The 20,575-nt window shown below is 42.9% G+C and overlaps 1 protein-coding gene across 1 annotated transcript in view; it reads left to right on the top strand.

The window, feature by feature from the left end:
- The window catches only part of LOC120052639 (tensin-3-like), a 76,600-nt gene that overhangs the window by 25,355 nt on the left and 30,670 nt on the right, over nt 1-20,575 (top strand). Inside the window, exons 3-5 of the mRNA XM_038999677.1 lie at nt 4,391-4,512; nt 5,005-5,122; nt 5,206-5,277. Of these exons, the coding sequence (XP_038855605.1) occupies nt 4,391-4,512; nt 5,005-5,122; nt 5,206-5,277 (312 nt within the window). The remainder of the gene's footprint in view (nt 1-4,390; nt 4,513-5,004; nt 5,123-5,205; nt 5,278-20,575) is intronic.

Genomic DNA, 20,575 nt, shown 5'->3' with positions numbered 1-20,575 from the left:
CTAGGCATCAAAATAAGACCTTATGAGACATGTAATGTATTGTCATAAATAGTTTGTCGTTTGATTTTTCAAAAAATCTTTACAGGTAAAAGGTCAAATAAGTTCAAATTCAGTCATCATTAATTTAAAATTCTAAATAATAAATCATTCAAACAATAAACAATCAATTCAAATTAGGCAAACCAAATGGTCATCCAATCAAACTAAAGCAATCAATCAAACACAAAAGAACCAGGAGAATCAGTCCATCAGTCAATCAGCACATCAGTCACTCAGTCCACAATGTTTCTTTGTGTTGGGGGAGGGGAAGGGGTGGAGTCTGAGCTGGCAGTTGCTGGATGAAGGGGACAGTTGTGGTTGGTCGGTGCTCTGTCCAGGGTTGGTGCTGGTGTTGGGGCTGGGACTGGAAGTTGTGCTGGTTCTGGTGTGATGAGTTAAATGTGTGAAAAAGGAAAATGGTTGCAAAAGCCAGAGTCAATTTGTGTCTGCGGGCAGGAGTTGTGACAGAGAGAGAGTTTTACATTTTGTATAGACATGCGATATACATTTTAAAATTAATTCCAAATATAGTTTACATATTTATTGTCCTATCATGATAGAACGATCCCCAACCCTATATCCTAGACACAAACACACTATGAAGGAGTCCTTATCTGTTTTATAGGCCTACTGCAAGTAGCCTATATGCAGCCAAGACAGAAAGATAAACACGGTCAGAGACCCACTAAAGCAGCACCGCCCACTCAAGTGTCTGAGCCTGCCTGGCAGGGTTGGTCCTATAAAGCCAAAGCCCCCAGATGGGTGAGCATAATATCGCTCAAAGCTACTAATGAGAACCTTGATGACCTCGTACCTAGCCGGTGGGGATTCTGGTGGAGTACCCCCACCCAAATAGTGGCAGTGCTGGCAACACTACAGTAGCTGCAGTAACCCTTGGGGATGAGGTCACATTTTGACAACTAGTGAGGGGGCAAATTATTGCAGCCCTGGCGTCACAAAATCATAGAGTGGTCTGACTGCACTGGGGTGCTTGGAAAAATGGTCACAACCGGGGACCAATGTGAGTGTTTGTCGGGGGAAAGGGGTGTGTCCGAGTTCCATAAGCTAGGACTAGACATTGGTTAATCAAATCTCCCAATTCTTGCTCAATTTGGCATGCCTTCTCAAACAGCTACAACTGTATACGCATTCACACATCAAGTCTCCTCTTGAGTTGGGCTCGGGGTTGGAACAACTGTTGAACATCTGAGCTCGTGGTTGTTTGTGGGGGAGGGGTGGGGAGAGTGTGCGTATGTATCCCACATATGTTGCTATGGGGTAAGGATATTAGGGACAGGGTAAGATGATTCACAATAATTGCTTGCCGAAAATGTAATTTTTGTAATGTCAGTCCTAGTTATTGGTAACAATCCTTCATAGGAAGGGCCTACATTATTACACATACTATTCGTTAATCGTGGAAACAAACTAAGATAAGCAATCATTTTTTACATGATATATATATCATATTTATAACTACATACAGCATAATCAAGGTGTGGGCATTGGAAATGCTTTTGGCTGTTGATCTGCTTCTTTTCTCTAGCTTGCATAGTGTGCTCTTTTCAAAGGATGGGTCCCAGTCTCTGGGGGGCCCTGGTATCCAGGTGGGCAGGGGTGGTCTGCCAGTCAATGGGAAGACCACCCAACTTGGGATGCGGGGAGGTTTTAGCGGGTAGTGGAGAAGAATTGGAGGTTTACTCAATCGCAGTGAAAATATCATGCTACAACTATATGGACACTCAATCATCATGGTACTTTTTAACGGTACGTTTACAAACATACAGTATGTTTTGATAACTGGAATTGAAGCTTGTATCTCATTATGGTGAAATAAGTATGGCTAGTTATAATTGTAATGGCCTAGCAGATAATAAGAAAACACGATCAGTATTTACCTGGATAAAAGAGAAGGAATATAATATCTACTCCAATGGGCAAAGAAACTCAAAAGGGGTGATGATATTAATTAACGATCATTTCATCCGAATGTGTAAGTGTACTACATTACATATTGGATCACTTCTACATTACCATGTAGTTTACCACTAACACGGTCTGACGGTGAAGTGGACATACTAGGTATTTATATCCTAAAGAAATAAATGATCTCACTACAATATATTTGAATAGAAAGCTAGCAAAAATAGATAACATCTTGATACCATGGAAAGGAAAATACCTGTCTGTTTGTAGAAAAATCACCCTGATTAACTCTTTAGTCATACTAGTTTACCTAGTTGCTTATGGCCCTGCCTACACCTAACAACTTGTTTTTTAAATTATATGACAGCTGTGCCATGCAGGTTGCAAAATAGTTGGGAGAGATTTTCATTGTACCGGTTCTATGGCACATGGTTGATGAACTGAAACACAAAATGACGCTGGATTCAAAGCTTAGAGTTTTTCAATTTAAATTATAATACAAAATTATTAAAACAAATATAATGTCATATTTATATGGGGGATACAACCATCCCAACTCTGCAGATTTCTTCTTCTAAGGGACGGAATCATTAGATCACATTAGATCACTAGATCAGCCATATGTAGTTTGTTTTTGGTCGCAGGTTCAGGAATGGTTGAAGAATTGTAACATTTACTTGGAGCTAACTCTGCAAATAGCACTGCTGGGTGATTTGGAAAGTCATAGTCAATCGATCAATAACATAATAATACTCTTAGCAAAAAAATATATTTAATTTACAATCTGTAGAAACTATGAGAATATTTTTTTTAAAACTTTTGTGAAAAATCACAACACAATTGAACAATATATGGGGGACTAAAACTAACAAAAAACAATATAACCAATGTAAAATATACTGTAAATAAAATGTATATAGTATGTAGAAGCCTGAAGTAGAAGCCTAAGTAGTGTTGTCCATTAATTCACTCCAATCAGAGAGGGATGATAGGGTTGGGGGAAAAAATAAAGAAGGAAATACATAAAAACAATACCAGTCAAAAGTTTGGACACACCTAGTCATTCATATTTGTATTATACATTGTAGAATAATAGTGAAGACATCAAAACATCAAAACATGGAATCATGTAGTAACAAATAGTGTTAAAACAAATCCAAATATATTTTTGATTTTAGGATTTTCAAAGTAGCCACCCTTTGCCTTGATGACAGCTTTTCACACTCTTGGCATTCTCTCAACCAGCTTCACCTGGAATGGTTTTTCCAAAAGTCTTGGAGGAGTTCCCACATATGCTTAGCACTTGTTGGCTGCTTTTCCTTCACTCTGCGGTCCAACTCATCCCAAACCATCCCAATTGGGTTGAGATCGGGTGATTGTGGAGGCCAGGTTATCTGATGCAGCAATCCACCACTCTCCTTCTTGGTCAAATAGCCCTTACACGACCTGGAGGTGTGTTGGGTCATTGTCCTGTTGAAAAATAAATGATAGTCCCACTAAGCACAAACCAGATGGGACCAAACCATATCGCTGCAGAATGCTGTGGTAGCCATGCAGGTTAAGTGTGCCTTGAATTCTAAATAAATCACTGACAGTGTCACCAGCGAAGCACCCCCAGACCATCGTACTTCTTCCTCCATGCTTCACGGTGGGAACCACACATGCGGAGACGATCCGTTCACTTACATGGCGGTTGGAACCAAAAATCAAAAATTTGGACTCATCAGACCTATTTCCACGGGTCTAATGTCCATTGCTTGTGTTTCTTGTCCCAATCAAGTCTATTTTTCTTAATGGTGTCCTTTAGTAGTGGTTTCTTTGCAGCAATTCGATAATGAAGGCCTGATTCATGCAGTCTCCTCTGAACAGTTGATATTGAGGTATGTCTGTTACTTGAACTCTGAAGCATTTATTTGGGATGCAATTTCTAAGGCTGGTGACTCGAATGAATTATCTTCTGCAGCAGAGATAACTCTGGGTTTTCCTTTCCTGTGGCGGTCCTCATGAGAGCCAGTTTCATCATAGCGCTTGATGGTTTTTGCGACTGCACTTGAAGAAACTTTCAAAGTTTTAGAAATGTTCCGTATTGACTGACCTTCATGTCTTAAAGTAATGATGGACTGTCGTTTCTCTTTGCTTATTTGGGCTGTTCTTGACATAATATGGACTTGATATTTTACCAAATATGACTATCTTCTGTAAATCACCCTTACCTTGTCACAACACATCTGATTGGCTCAAACGCGTTAAGAAGGAAAGAAATTCCACAAATTAACTTTTAACAAGGCACACCTGTTAATTGAAAAGCATTGTGGGTGGATCGTTCATAAAAAGGCTGCAAGCAAAACACACATGATCTATTCTCTCTGTTTCTCTCTCTCTGTGTCTCTGTCTCTATCTTTCTGTCTTGTCTTTCTGTATTCAGGCTGGAAGCACAGACAGGCCAGTGATGTCACAGATTACCCAGGGTTCCATAGTCCGGGTTGGAGCGGAGTCCAGACGTTCCAGAACTCTCTGATCTTCAGGCCCAACCTCCTTCCCTCCCAGGTATACACACACACAACACCTCAACTTACCCACCTCCCAGTTAAACACACCACCCCCTACTGGTTACACACCTGTTATACACCATTATACTCAATAGTCATGGGTATGCTAGGAGTTGTTTCCTTGGTCATGATCATGCGGTTAGTAAAACACCTGGCTATGTCCATGGTTATTCTATGTTGAATTTCATTTAAACTACAGTAGTTCATGTTTGTGTTGGTGTGAAGCAGAAGAACTGTGGTGGTCAGGCTGTTTTGTCTGAAATGCTGAGATTCCCGGTCTGTGTCCCAAATGGCACCCTATTCCATATAAAGTGCGCTATTTTAACCCGAGCCTTCTGCAGGCCCTGGGAAAAGTAGTGCACTATAATGGGAATAAGGTGCCATTTGGGATGCAACTCTCACACCTATTCTCATGGCAGGGCAGCATGAATAGCAAGAACAGCTGCACACACAGATCACAAGTCTGCCCGGCATGTGTGTGTGTTTACAGCGTGGCCGTCTCTACAGGATGGACAGTGTGGACTATGAAGGACAGACTCCAGTGACGGAGAGCTGTGACATAGTCCCACCCACACCAGCATTTCCTGTTTCTCCTCCAACACCCTATGGTAAGAGACAGTGAATAAAAAAATGAAGATGTGTGTGTGTGTTATTCTATCATATCTGATCAGACATCTTCTCTCTTCCCCAGTGAATAGTTTTCCAGCTGTCTCTTACCTGAGGCATAGCAAGGGACAGTGGGAGATGAGCAGAACATCACAAGGTACATTTATACTCTGTTACTATGCTTTTTGTGTGTGTGTATGTGTGAGCGAGCGAGAGCGAGAGATGTTCCTGCTTGGTTGGAAAGAACACCCAGTGTAAACCCACACCTTTGAGCTGTGATTAATGCTGGACAGGGTTCAGAGGCAGGGTGGAATCCTTAAGTGGTACGCATAATCCATTATACTTTCATTATTATGCCCCCACTTTGCCCTCTGAACCTGGCCTCTCCACTGCTGATGTGCACATGGTTGCATTTGTAATACCGAATGATGGGCATGAGGGATTTGTCTAGGGTCACAGACCCGTGGGGCGGCAGGTAGCCTAGCGGTTAAGAGCGTTGGGTCAGTACACAAAAGGTTGCTGGTTTGACTCCCCGAGCCGACTATATGTGAACAATCTGTTGATGTGCCCTTGAGCTAGGAACTTAACCCTAATTGTTCCTTTAAGTCACTCTGGTTAAGAGTTTCTGCTAAATGACTAAAATGTGACTGTAGATAGGAGTTTTGTGAGATGCATTGGTGTTCATTGTCCTGTGTAGGATGTTTTAGTCTGGGACAAACCAGAGGTAACGGGGAAAAAAAGAGATCATTCTCATTCTATCCCATTGACAGAAGCCAGTCCAGCTGATACTGTAAATCATGGTATAATTAGCCCACTGTACAGAGATGAAGTGACTTCTGTTGGCAGGATGCCCACATACAAAAAAACTACAGTTGAGTGGCCACGCATGACTCCAACAACATCATTAATTTTGCCGACAGCACAACGGTGGTGGGCCTGATCACTGACGACAATTAGACATCATATAGGGAGGAGGTCAGAGACCTGGCATTGTGGTACCAGGACAACAACCTCTCCCTCAATGTCGGTAAGACAAAGGAGCTGATCTTGGACCACAGGAAACAGAGGGCCGAGCACGCCCCAATTCACATCAATGGGGCTGTAGTGGAGCGGTTCAAAATTTTGAAGTTCCTTCACTAAGGATCTATCACATCCAAACACATCAACACAATCGTGAAGATGGCACAACAACGCCTCTTCCCCCTCAGCAGGCTGAAAAGACTAAAAAAGTTAAACAGCTGCACCATCGAGAGCATCTTGACTGGCTGCATCACTGCTTGGTATGGCAACTGCTTGGCATCTGACCGCAAGGCGCACAGAGTGTAGTATGTACAGCCCAGTACAATACTGGGACTGAGCTCCCTGCCATCCAGGACCTCTATACCAGGCGGTGTCAGAGGAAGGACCAAAAAATTGTCAAAGACTCCAGCCACCCAAGCCACAGACTGTTCTCTCTGTGCACACACACACACACACACACACACACACACACACACACACACACACACACACACACACACACACACACACACACACACACACACACACACACACACACACACACCACATACGCTGCTGCTAGTCAGTTTAACCCTACCTATATGTACAGTACATAACTACCTCAATGACCTCGTACCCCTGCACATCGACTCAATACTAGTACTCCCTGTCTATAGCCATGTTATTTTCTACTCCCTGTATACAGCCATGTTATTTTACTCTTCATTTGTATTCATTATTCATAGAACCCTTAGCTCGACCCCCTCCATGGCCATAAAAGTAAATATGCGACCCCTGACCTTCAAGAATGCATTGGAGGAAACAGATTGCAGAGGCTCTGTAGAAGACAATGCAGACTGGTCAGTGAGAGGAAGGGGAGGGGGCCTACCCTATCTAGACAGAGGGAATACTCTCTCTCCTCCCTCACTCTCTCTCTCTCTCTCTCCCTCTATCCCTCCCTCTATAAAATGCGTACTCAAGCAGTGTCACAAGTCAGTAGCGAACAAAGAACTATTTTCCAACGAAGAATGGAGTGGAGTGCAGTATAGCATAGGAATGGGACATGGTTTGTCTCTGTGTTCTGTTCCAGTTCCTAGATGACTTCACTCACGACGACAGAAGTTTAACCAGAGAACACACTGCTGCCTTACAACAGAGTTAATAGTCAGAGAGATGAAATATAGAGGAGGGAGTGAGTGAAAAGGGACAGAGGGGCAGTGAGCGAGTGAAAGTGGGAGGAGAGGGAGAGAACAGACAGTTCTCTCATTTTAATTATTCCCTTATTTGTGCCGGGAGGCAGACAAACATTCTTCAGCCCCATGGAAAAGACCAGCTGAGCCAGAAGGAGAGACAGAAAGGAAAAGAGTGATAGAGGATTCAGTAAAAAGAAAAAGAGAAAAGTTCCGAGTTTTAGAGAGAGAAAGCGGCAGAGGAGAGAGGGGAGAGAGAGGAGATCTGTTTAGCTGACAGAGCTGTGGCAGTGTGCAGCTCCAGCTTCCTCCAGATAGACACAGTGGGATAGTCCTCTGAACGTCTCTCCATCATGACTGCTTCTCTCGGTATGTACTGTTACTGGACACATAGCTTGTGTGTGTGTGTGTGTGTGTGTGTGTGTGTGTGTGTGTGTGTGTGTGTGTGTGTGTGTGTGTGTGTGTGTGTGTGTGTGTGTGTTTGTGTGTGTGTGTGTGTGTGTGTGTGTGTGTGTGTGTGTATTTGTTTTATTATGGATCCCTGTTAGCTGCCAAGGCAGCAGCTTCTCCTCATGGGGTCCGGCAAAATTAAGGCAGTTATATACAATAAAAAAACACTATATTACAATTCACAACAGATTTCACAATACATGAAGTGTGTGCCCTCAGGCCACTACTCCACTACCACATACACTACATGACCAAATGTATGTGGACACCTGCTCGTCGAACATTTTATTCCAAAATCATGGGCATTAATATGGATTTGGTGCCCCCTTTGCTGCTATAACAGCCTCCATTCTTCTGTGAAGGCTTTCCACTAGATGTTGGAACATTGCAGCGGTGACTTCTACCATTCAGCAACAAGAGCATTAGTGAGGTCGAGCACTGATGTTTGGTGATTAGTCCTGGCTCGCAGTCAGCGTTCCAGTTCATCCCAGAGGTTTTCGATGGGGTTGAGGTCAGGGCTCTGTGCAGGCCAGTCAAGTTCTTCCACACTGATCTCGACAAACCATTTTTGTTTGGACCTTTCTTTGTGCACGGGGGCATTGTCATGCTGAAACAGGAAAGGGCCTTCCCCAAACGGTTGCCACAAAGACTCTCTCCAGATATACTGTCTCCATCCATACAGCCAGCTGGGTTCTCGGTGCATCACTCAGACAGGAATAAAGAACTATCCGGGAAAAAGAAAGGTGGTGGTGTATGTTTCATGATTAACTACTCATGGTTTGATTCTGATAACGTACAAGTCATTTTGTTCACCCAACCTAGAATACCTCATAATCAAATGCCTACCGTATTACCTCCCAAGAGAATTCTCTTCGGTAATAGTCACAGCCACGTATATTGCCCCTCAAGCCGATACCATGACAGTCCTCAAGGAACTACACCGGACTTTGCGCAAACTGGAGAACACATATCCTGAGGCCGCATTTATTGTAGCTGGGGATTTTAATAAAGCAAATTTGAGGAAAACGCAACTGAAGTTCTACCAACACATTGACTGTAGTTCTCGAGCTGCTAAAATGCTCAACCACTGTTACTCCCTCTTCCGGGATGCCTACAAGGCCCTCCCCCGCCCTCCCTTTGGCAAATCAAATCACGACTCCGATAGGCAGAATCTCAAACAGGAAGCACCCGTGCTAAGATCTATTCAATGCTGGTCTGACCAATCGGAATCCAAGCTTCAAGATTGTTTCGATCACGCGGACTGGGATATGTTCCGGGTAGCCTCTGAGAATAACATGGACGTATACACGGACACAGTGACCTAGATCATCAGGAAGTGTATAGGGGATGTTGTTCCCGCTGTGAATATTAAAACCTACCCAAACCAGAAACAGTGGATAGATGGCAGCATTTGTGCAAAACTGAAAGCTCGAACATCCACATTTATCCATGGCAAGGTGACTGGGATTATGGATGAAAACAAACAGGGTGCGTGCTCAACCCCCTCCTGTACTCCCAGTTCACCCATGACTGCATGGCCTTGCACGCCTCCAACTCAATCATCAAGTTTGCAGACGACTCAATAGTAGTAGGCCTGATTACCAACAATGACAAGACAGCCTACCGGGAACAAAAGAGCTGACCGTGGACAGCAGAGGGAGCACGCCCCTATCCACATTGATGGGACCACAGTGGAGAAGGTAAAAAGCTTCAAATTCCTCGGCGTACACATAATTGACAGTCTGAAATGATCCACCCACACAGATAGCCGGTAAGAAGGTGCAACAGCGCCTATTCAAACTCAGGAGGCTGAAGAAATGTGGCTTGGCCCCTAAGACCCCCATAAACTTTTACAGATGCACAATTGAGGGCATCCTATTGGGCTGTATTGCCGCCTGGTATGGTACCTGCACCGCCCGCAACCATAGGGCTCTCCAGAGGGTGGTGCAGTCTGCACGACGCATCACCGGGGGCACACTGCCTGCCCTCCAGGACACCTACAGGACACCTATGTCATAGGGAGGCCAAAAAGATCATCAAGGACCGAGCCACTGCCTATTCCCTCTTCTACCATCCAGAAGGCGAGGTCAGTACAGGTGCATCAAAGCTGGGACAGAGAAACTGAAAAACATCTTCTATCTCAAGGCCATCAGACTGTTTAACAGCCATCACTAACAAAGAGAGGCTGCTGCCAACATACAGACTCAAGTCTCTGGCCACTTTAATAAATGGACTTAAGGGTTGCAGTGATTTCACTTGCTGTTGTAGCTGACGTGTACGTCAGCATACATAGACACGCAGGCTTTACTCTGAGCCAGTGGAATGTCATTAGTAAAGATTGAAAAAAGTAATGGGCCTAGACAGCTGCCCTGGGGAATGCCTGACTCTAGCTGGACTCTACCTGGATTATGTTGGAGAGGCTTCCATTAAAGAACACCCTCTCTGTGCTGTTAGACAGGCAACTCTCGATCCACAACATAGCAGGGAATGTAAAGTCCTAACACATACGTTTTTCCAGCAGCAGATTATGATCGAAAATGTCAAAAGCTGCACTGAAGTCTAACAAAACTGCTCAAACAATCTTTTTATTATCAATTTCTCTCAGCTAATCATCAGTCATTTGTGCAAGTATTGTCCGTTCATGTTGAATACCCTTCCCTATAAGCGTACTGAAAATCTGTTGTTAATTTGTTTACTGTAAAAGAGCTTTGTATTTAGTCAAACACCATTTCTTCTAAAAGTTTACTAAGGGTCGGTAACAACCTGATTGGTCGGTTGTTTGAGCCAGTAAAGAGTGTTTGCTATTCTTAGGTAGCGGGAATGAGTTTTGTTTCCGTCCAGGAACATACTTTCCTATAGGCTTAGATTGAAGAGATAATAGGAGTGGCAATATCGTCCGCTATCATCCATAGTAATTTCCCATCCAATTTGTCAGACCTAGTTGGCTTATCATTGTTGATAGACAACAATAATTTGTTCATCTCTTCCACACTCCTTTTACGGAATTCAAAATTACAATGCTTTCTTTCATAATTTGGTCAGTTATGCATGGAGGTAAAGGTACATCATTTGTTGTTGGCATGTCATGCCTAAATTGACTAATCTTACCAATGAAAAAATCATTAAATTAGTTGGCAATATCAGTGTGTTTTGTGATGAATGAGGCATCTGATTCAATGAATGATGGAGTCGAGTTTGTCTTTTTTGCCCCAAATTTCATTTAAGGTGCTCCAAAGCTTTTTACTATCATGCATTATAGAATTTATATTGGTTTCATAGTACAGTTTCTTCTTATTTTTGTTAAGTTTCTCAATTGACAGTATGTTTGCCAATCGGCTGTGCAGCCAGACATACAGTACGAGTCAAAAGTTTGGACACAACTACTCATTCAAGGGTTTTTCTTTATTTTTACTATTTCCTACATTGTAAAATAATAGTGAAGACATTGAAACAATGAAAAAAAACACATATGGAATCAAGTAACCAAAAAAGTGCTAAACAAATACAAATATATTTTAGATTCTTCATAGTAGCCACCCTTTGCCTTGATGACAGCTTTTGCACAATCTTGGCATTCTCTCAACCAGCTTCACCTGGAAGGCTTTCCAACAGTCTTTAAGGAGTTCCCACATATGCTGAGCACTTGTTGGCTGCTTTTCTATCAATCTGCAGTCCAACTCATATCAAACCATATCACTTGGGTTGAGGTTGGGTGATTGTGGAGGCCAAGTCATCTGTTGCAGCACTCCATCACTCTCCTTCTTGGTCAAATAGCCCTTACACAGCCTTGAGTCATTGTCCTGTTGAAAATCAAATGATAGTCCCACTAAGCGCAAACCAGATGGGATGGCGTATTCGCTACAGAATTCCGTGGTAGCCATGTTGGTTAATAAGTGTGCCTTGAATTCTAAATAAATCACTGACAGTATTACTAGCAAAGCAACCCCAAAACACACACCCTCCTCCATGCTTCACAAAAATCAAACATTTGGACAAATCGAACCAAAGAACAGATTTCCACCGGTTTAATGTCCATTGCTCGTGTTTCTTGGCCCAAGCAAGTTTCTTCTTCTTATTGGTGTCCTTTATTATCATAATCTTTTCTTTATTTAACCTTTATTTAACCAGGTAGGCCAGTTGAGGACAAGTTCTCATTTACAACTGCGACCTGGCCAAGAAAAAGCAAAGCAGTGTGACAATAACAGCAACAAGGAGTTACATATAAACAAACGTACAGTCAATAACACAAAAGAAAAATACAGAAATGGTAGGCAATAAAGGTAGGCAATAAATAGGCCCTAGAGGTGAGTGATAGATGTGATAGATGTGCAGATGATGATGTGCAAGTAGAGATACTGGGGTGCAAAGGAGCAAGAGGGTAAGTAATAATATGGGGATGAGGTAGTCGGGTGTGCTGTTTACAGATCGGCTGTGTACAGGTACAGTGATCGGTAAGCTGCTCAGACAGCTGATGCTTAAAGTTAGAGAGGGAGATATAAGACTACAGCTTTAGAGATTTTTGAAATTCGTTCCAGTCATTGGCAACAGAGAACTGGAAGGAAAGGCGGCCAAATAAGTGTTGGCTTTAGGGATGACCAGTGCAATATACCTGCTGGAGCGTGTGCTACGGGTGGGTATTGGTATGGTGACCAGTGAGCTGAGATAAGGCGGTGCTTTACTTAGAAAATACTTATCGATGACCTGGAGCCATTGGGTTTGGCGACGGATATGTAGTGAGGGCCAGCCAACGAGAGCATACAGGTCGCAGTGGTGGGTAGTATATGGGGCTTTGGTAATAAAACAGATGGCACTGTGATAGACTACATCCAGTTTGCTGAGTAGAGTGTTGGGGGCTATTTTGTAAATGGCATCGCCAAAGTCAAGGATCAGTAGGATAGTCAGTTTTACTAGGGTAAGTTTGGCGGCATGAGTGAAGGAGACTTTATTGCAAAGTAGGAAGCCAATTCTAGATTTAATTTTGGATTGGAGATGCTTAATGTGAGTCTGGAAGGAGAGTTTACAGTCTAACCAGGCACCTAGGTATTTTTAGTTGTCCACATATTCTAGGTCAGAACTGTCCAGAGTGTTGATGCTAGTTGTGCAAGAGGGTGCGGGCAGCAATCGGTTGAAGAGTATGCACTTAGTTTTCTTAGCATTTAAAAGCAGTTGGAGGCCACAGAAGGAATGTTGTATGGCATTGAAGCTCATTTGGAGGTTTGTTTGCACAGTGTCCAAAGACGGGCCAGATGTATACAGAATGGTGTCGTCTGCGTAGTGGTGGATCAGAGAATCACCAGCAGCTAGAGCAACATCATTGATATATACAGAGAAAAGATTTGGCCTGAGAATTTAACCTTGTGGCACCCCCATAGGGACTGCCAGAGGTCCGGACAACAGACCCTCCGATTTGACACACTGAACTCTATCTGAGAGGTAGTTGGTGAACCAGGCGAGGCAGTCATTTGAGAAGCCACAGCTATTGAGTCTGCCGATTAGAATGCGGTGATTGACAGAGGCGAAAGCCTTGGCCAGGTCGATGAAGACAGCTGCACAGTACTTTATTTTATCGATGACGGTTATGATATCGTTTAGGACCTTGAGCGTGGCTGAGGTGCACCCATGAACAGCTCAGAAACCAGATTGCATAGTGGAGAAGGTACGGTGGGATTCTAAATGGTTGTTGATCTGTTTATTAACTTTTTATGGCTGCAGGGGCAGTATTGAGTAGCTCTGATTAAAGGTGCCCATTTCAAACGGCCTCGTACTCAATTCTTGCTCGTACAATATGCATATTATTATTACTATTGGATAGAAAACACTCTCTAGTTTCTAAAACCGTTTGAATTATATCTGTGAGTCAAACAGAACTCATTTGGCACAAACTTCCTGACAAGTCTGAAATCGATGCTCTGTTCTACTTCCTGCCTATACATGGGCATGATACGTAAGAGTCTATGTGCACTTCATAGACCTTCCCCTGGATGTCAAGAGGCTTTGAGAGAAGAAATGAGGTGATTATCTTGGTCTGAGATGGAACACATCATCTTGGAATGACGTGTCCCCCATTTTCGGTACTCTGAAGAGCGCGACGTGGACAGTGGGATTGCCTTCTCTTTAGCTGCCGTAATAGGCGACTACTATCTCCGGCTTTGATTTTATTTGATACATGTCACCATATCATCGTAAGGTATGTTTTTTCAATATAGTTTCATCAGATTATTGAACATTTTTCGGGAGTTTTGCCGTGTTCCGTTCTCTTCCGTTTGTTGACATGGAGAGATTCGCGCCACTTGGCTAGTGTGCATGCTAATTGAAGAGGGAAAGTTGCCGTTCTAAATCCAAACAACGACTGTTCTGGACAAAGGACACCTTGTCCAACATTCTGATGAAAGATCAGCAAAAGTAAGAAACATTTTATGATGCTATTTCATATATCTGTCGTGCATGTGAACTAGTCGTCGGCTCCCAAGTGTTTCTGGCTATTGTGGCTACGCTAATATAACGCTACATTTTGTTTTCGCTGTAAAACACTTAATAAATCGGAAATATTGTCTGGAATCACAAGATGCCTGTCTTTCATTTGCTGTACACTATGTATTTTTCAGAAATGTTTTATGATGAGTAATTAGGTATTTGACGTTGGTGTCTGTAAATATTATGGCTGCTTTCGGTGCAATTTCTGATTGTAGCTGCAATGTAAACTATGATTTATACCTGAAATATGCACATTTTTCTAACAAAACATATGCTATACAATAAATATGTTATCAGACTGTCATCTGATGAAGTTGTTTCTTGGTTAGTGGCTATTTATATCTTTATTTGGTCGAATTTGTGATAGCTACTGATGGAGTAAAAAACTGGTGGAGTAAAAAAAGTGGTGTCTTTTGCTAACGTGGTTAGCTAATAGATTTACATATTGTGTCTTCCCTGTAAAACATTTTAAAAATCGGACATGTTGGCTGGATTCACAAGATGTGTACCTTTCATATGCTGTATTGGACTTGTTAATGTGTGAAAGTTAAATATTTAAAAAATATATATTTTGAATTTCGCGCCCTGCACTTTGAGCTGGCTGTTGTCATAAGTGTACCGACGTCGGATATAGGTCTATAACAGTTTGGGTCTAGGGTGTCTTCCCCTTTGAAGAGGGGGATGACTATGGCAGCTTTCCAATCTTTGGGGATCTCAGACAATACTAAAGAGAGGTTGAATAGGCTAGTAATAGGGGTTGCAACAATTTCGGCTGATCATTTTAGAAAAAGAGGGTGCAGATTGTCTAGCCCAGCTGCTTTGTAGGGATCCAGATTTTGCAGTTCTTTCAGAACATCAGCTGTCTGGATTTGGGTGAAGGAGAAGCGGGGGAGGGGGGTTTGGAAAGTTGCTGGAGGTGGCTGAGATGTTGGCCGGGGCAGGGGAGCCAGGTGGAGAGCATGGCCAGCCGTGGAAAAATACTTATTGAAATGATCGATTATCGTAGATTTATCGGTGGTGACAGTGTTTCCTATCCTCAGTGAAGTGGGCAGCTGGGAGGAGGTGCTCTTATTCTCCATGGACTTTACAGTGTCCCAGAACTTTTTGGAATTAGTGCTACAGGAAGCAAATTTCTGTTTGAAAAAGCTAGCCTTAGCTTTCCTAACTGACTGAGTATATTGGTTCCTGACTTCCCTGAAAAGTTGCATATTGCGGGGGCTGTTCGATGCTAAAGCAGAATGCCACAGGATGTTTTCGTGCTGGTCAAGGGCAGTCAAGTCTGGGGTGAACCAAGGGCTATATCTGTTCTTAGTTTTACATTTTTTGAATGGGGCATGCTTATTTAATATGTAGAGGAAAGCACTTTTGAAGAGCAACCAGGCATCCTCTATTGACGGGCTGAAGTCAATATCCTTCCAGGATACCCGTGGCAGGTCGATTAAAAAGGCCTGCTCGCTGAAGTGACCGCGGACACAGTGCGCACGCAGGCAATGAGGCAGTGATCGCTGAGATCCTGGTTGAAGACAGCAGGGGTGTATTTAGAGGGCAGGTTGGTCAGGATGATATCTAAGAGTGTGCCCATGGTTACAGATTTAGGGTTGTATCTGGTAGGTTCCTTGATGATGTGTGTGAGATTGAGGGCATCTGGCTTAGAATGTAGGACGGCCGGGGTGTTAAGCATGTCTCAGTTTAGGTCACCTAACAGTACGAGCTCTGAAGATAGATATGGGTGAACAATTCACATATGGTCTCCAGGGCACAACTGGGGGCTGAGGGGGGTCTAATACAAGCGGCACCAGTGAGAGACTTGTTTCTGGAAAGATGGACCTCCGACCCAACCTGACAAGGTAAAAATCTGTCCTTCTGCCCCTGAGCAAGGCAGTTAACCCACTGTTCCCCGGGCACCGATGACGTGGATGCCGATTATGGCATACCCCCGCACCTCTCTGATTCAGAGGGGTTGGGTTAAACGCGGAATACACATTTCAGTTGAATGCTTTCATTTGTACAACTTACTAGGTATCCCCCTTTCCCTTACCTCATGAAGCTGGTTGAGAGAATGCCAAGAGTGTTCAATGCTGTTATCAAGGCAAAGGGTGGCTACTTTGAAGAATCTCAAATATACAATATATTTTGATTTGTTTAACACTTCTTTTGGTTACTACATGATTCCATGTGTTATTTCATAGTTTTGATGTCTTCACTATTATTCTACAATGTAGAACATAGTAAAAATAAAGAAAAACCCTGGAATAAGTAGGTGTGTCCAAACTTTTGACTGGTATTGTATGTTTGAGCTGATAGTGCAGGATGAGCTGCACACAGTAGACTTCCTACTTACTGGGCCTAACCACCTCAGTGCTAACAGTATATCTCGTGTGTGTGTGTGTGTGTGTGTGTGTGTGTGTGTGTGTGTGTGTGTGTGTGTGTGTGTGTGTGTGTGTGTGTGTGTGTGTGTGTGTGTGTGTGTGTGTGTGTGTGTGTGTGTGTGTGTGTGTGTGTGTGTGTGTGTGTCAGTAAATATGTGTTTATCTGCGCTCTCTTTTTCTGTCTTTTGGTTTCTGTAGTTTTTCTGTTTTTATTCTTTCTCTTTTTCTGTCTTTCTTTTCCCGTTCCTTCTCTCTGTGCTTATATTGTGATATCTCCCTCCATTCTGAGGTTCTGTGAGAGCACCCTTCTCTCTCTCCCCCTCTCTCTTGCAGACCCCTGGTATTTACACATGGCTTCTGGAATGTTTCTTGTGTGGTTGGCCCTTCTCTCTCTCTCCCTTCTCCCTCTCTCTTTTTTCCTTCTCTCTTGCTCCCTCTCTCTGTTACTCTCTCTCTCGCTCCCTCTCTCTGTTACTCTCTCTCTCGCTCCCTCTCTCTGTTACTCTCTCTCTCGCTCCCTCTCTCTGTTACTCTCTCTCTCCCTCCCTCTCTCTGTTACTCTCTCCTGTTTGCGTTAGTGTTATTATCTACTCTACTCTTCAGTCTTCCCATAACTCTCTCTGGTTTCTCAAATTCCAGTGAGTAGGTAAAGCTTTCAAGCCAAATAAAACAGAGAGGGGGACAGGGGAAGCTGATTTAAAACACAACAGAGAAGAGGATAGTGGAAGTTCATTTAAAGGGACGCGCCTGCTAGTTTGTCTTCTGTACAGGTGAATGCTTTAGAGTCTAGCTAGCCCCTGAGAGGTCCCGAGAAGAACAATGGGGGAGGAGGTGCTAATGGGGGTATTGTGCACTATTAATTTTGATGAATAACTTCCAGATAGGATGAGAATAATGAGACCTGTGTGTGCGCGCTAGGTCTCTCTCTCTCTCTGTGTCTCTGTGTCTCTGTGTGATCCAGTGAATAGCTGTCAGACTGGGCCTCTAAGTGTGTGTGTGTAGGGGAGCTAACGAGAGCACATTCCTGTGGTCAATAGGGAGTTCTGTGGATGCTAGTGCCTTCGTTCCTGCATAGTGTGAATGTATGTTTGAGTGAGGGAGAGAGAGAGGTATGTGTGAATGTTTGCTTGCTTTTTAGTGTGTGTGTATGTACGCTTGCCTGAATATGTGTGTATGCGTGCAGGAATGTGTATACATACATGCGTGTGTGTGTTTGGGGTTCGGCAAGAATCATGCCCATGGTTCGTTGCCATCTAGAAGTGGTACTACATGGTTTTGTTCTAACTGAGGAGTCTTTGTCCTCTGTGTGTCAGACTGTCAAGGCCAGACAGCAGGGAGAGAGGAGGAACACACGCCAGGGGAAAAAGGAGAGTAAAATACTAAGAGTAGAGAAAAGAGGAGAGGAAAAGACTAACAGTCAGTTTCCCAGACAGAGATTAAAATTAGTCCTGGACTAAGAAGTCCCTAAAAAACCTCGATTTGAATACACCAATGGTAACACCTTATTATCTTACCTAATTTAAATAAGTACCGCCTTGTAACCGGTGGGTTCATGGAAGGGAGTGGTTTACATTGCTAGGTAGTTTACTTGTTCCAAAATTTGACTGCACCGTGTCAGCAAATATAATTTGTGGTTTCCATTATTCATCTAAGGCAAAGATACCTGAATGTTTCCGCTTTCATCTGGTTTGGTGCAGGCCCCCAATGTCTGGTCTGGAGATTGAAGTCACAAGCTCTGCTGGAAAAAGCTCTGGTCTGCCCTAGAAAGCCTATTTACGACAATATTTTTGGACTTTTGGGCTCTGAAATGTGTTTATTATGATCAAGTTCAATCCCCACAGTGAATTATTTTAAAGTTTGCTACAAATAAATAAATGTAATTAAATAGTGATCTATTCTGACTACTACATTGGCCGTTTGTCTGTCCAGCAGGCTAGGATCGGAGGTTCCCTGTTGACTCTCTCAGCAAGGATGAAAGCGACTACATTGACCGTAATCCTTTGCGAGTTACGGCCACTTTCACCATAATCCTTAGCAATCTTTTGGTGCCATTCAGCCCCATTCACCAATATCGCGTGCTTCAAATTCAAATGCTTCCGGCTTCATGCGCCATCAGAAGTTTTCAGTGGATTACGCCAGCGCTATAACTATATACTGGTGATAGCTAGTAACTGGCTAGCTACAATGTAAAAAATTTCCTGTAATTTTTGGGGTAAATTACTGGCAGCACAGAAGCCAGTAAATTACTGTAGAGTTTCAGGACCTTTACTATAACACACATTTACAGCTTATTACTTGAACACCTAACTACAGTAACATGCTGAATTTACAATGCATTACTGGAAGGACTTTGGTTAGTAAACTGTTGCAGATTTACAGTCGTCAGGATGTCATGTGATGGTCCCAGATAGTCCTAAACCATCCCAAACCATTATATGTAAAGTAATAAAATGGTATGGTGGTTTTAAAGGTCCCGAACAGTCATTCTGATTCCCATGTAAAATAGCCTTTTGAGTGACTAAAGCATTTAGCAAAAACACAAATGTTTTCACATGTGAAATGTCACAATCGAATTTCACATGAAATTTCACATGTGATATGTGGTTGTTCCGTAAGGGGGATGCCAGCAACCTGAATTTCCTGTTAGGCCACCAGGTCTATGGCCATGACAGAGATCGTCCACCAATTTATTGGCAAGAATACATTTATGCACTGCTAAACGTTGCTCAGAATTAAGTTAATAATTGTACGATTATCTGACAACACCAATGAAAAAGTAGCAGTGCTCAGGGGTACTTGATTGAGTGTGCATAAATGCTCTTGGGATTTGAACATTCAACCGTTTGGTCTGGAGCTCATTAATGTCTCAGCAGTGCCACCACATATTTATTTGTTGCCAAGAACATACGCTGAGTATACCAAACATTTGGAACCGCTACTTAATTTCTTTAAGCTACTTTATTAACCGTAGCTGATAAAGCATGAGGTAGAGGTAGCATGTGGTGACGCTCTAGCACGTGTTGTGCTGCTCTAGCACGTGTTGTGATGTGTGTGTTGGTTACTGTGAGTGTGAGAGAGTGACACAGCCCTTACAAAATGTACCATGGTACTACTATGTTACTTAAGAAATAAGGCGGGGGGGTTGGCTTATGGCCAATATACCATGGCTAAGGGCTGTTCTTACGCACGACGCATCGCGGAGTGCCTGGATACAGCCATTAGCCGTGGTATATTGGCCATATACCACAAACCCCTGAGGTGCCTTATTGCTATTATAAACTGGTTACTGAAGTAATTAGAGCAGTAAAACAAATGTTTTGTCATACCCATGGTATACGGTCTCATATACCACGGCTGTCAGCCAATCAGTATTCTGGGCTGGAACCACCCAGTTTATAATTAAGCAATAATGCACGAGGGGGTGTGGTACTGTATATAACCAATATACCACGTCTAAGGGCTGTTCTTACGCACGACGCAATGCGGTGTTGCTGGATACAGCCCTTAGCCGTGGTATATTGGCCATATACCACAAACCCCCGAGGTGTCTTATTGCTATTATAAACTGGTTGCCAACATAATTAGAGCAGTAAAAATAAATGTTTTGTCATATCGGTGGTATACCACGGCTGTCAGCCAATCAGCATTGAGGGCTCGAAACACACAGTTTACAAGTTTATAACTTATAGATTATAACTTATACCGTGGTATAGTCTGAATCATGGAAATGTACCATGGTTTTAGCTTTGAAGTATGATGGCACTGCCATGCACCTAAATAATACCATGGTATTGCCTCATTTTACCATGGTATAGATGCGGATCATGGAAATACCATTTCTTCAACCTGCATTATACATTCTACCATGTTAACGTACAATTATGATAAATGGTACCAAAAATTATCATATGGTACCATCTTTATTAATTGTGCGTTACCATAGTACAATGGCAGTATAATGCATTAAATAAAT

This window comes from Salvelinus namaycush, chromosome 8 (assembly GCF_016432855.1).
Source record: "Salvelinus namaycush isolate Seneca chromosome 8, SaNama_1.0, whole genome shotgun sequence".
Classification (NCBI taxonomy): domain Eukaryota; kingdom Metazoa; phylum Chordata; class Actinopteri; order Salmoniformes; family Salmonidae; genus Salvelinus; species Salvelinus namaycush.
Note: the sequence above shows the minus strand (reverse complement) of the source record. Positions and strands in the feature narration are given on the sequence as shown.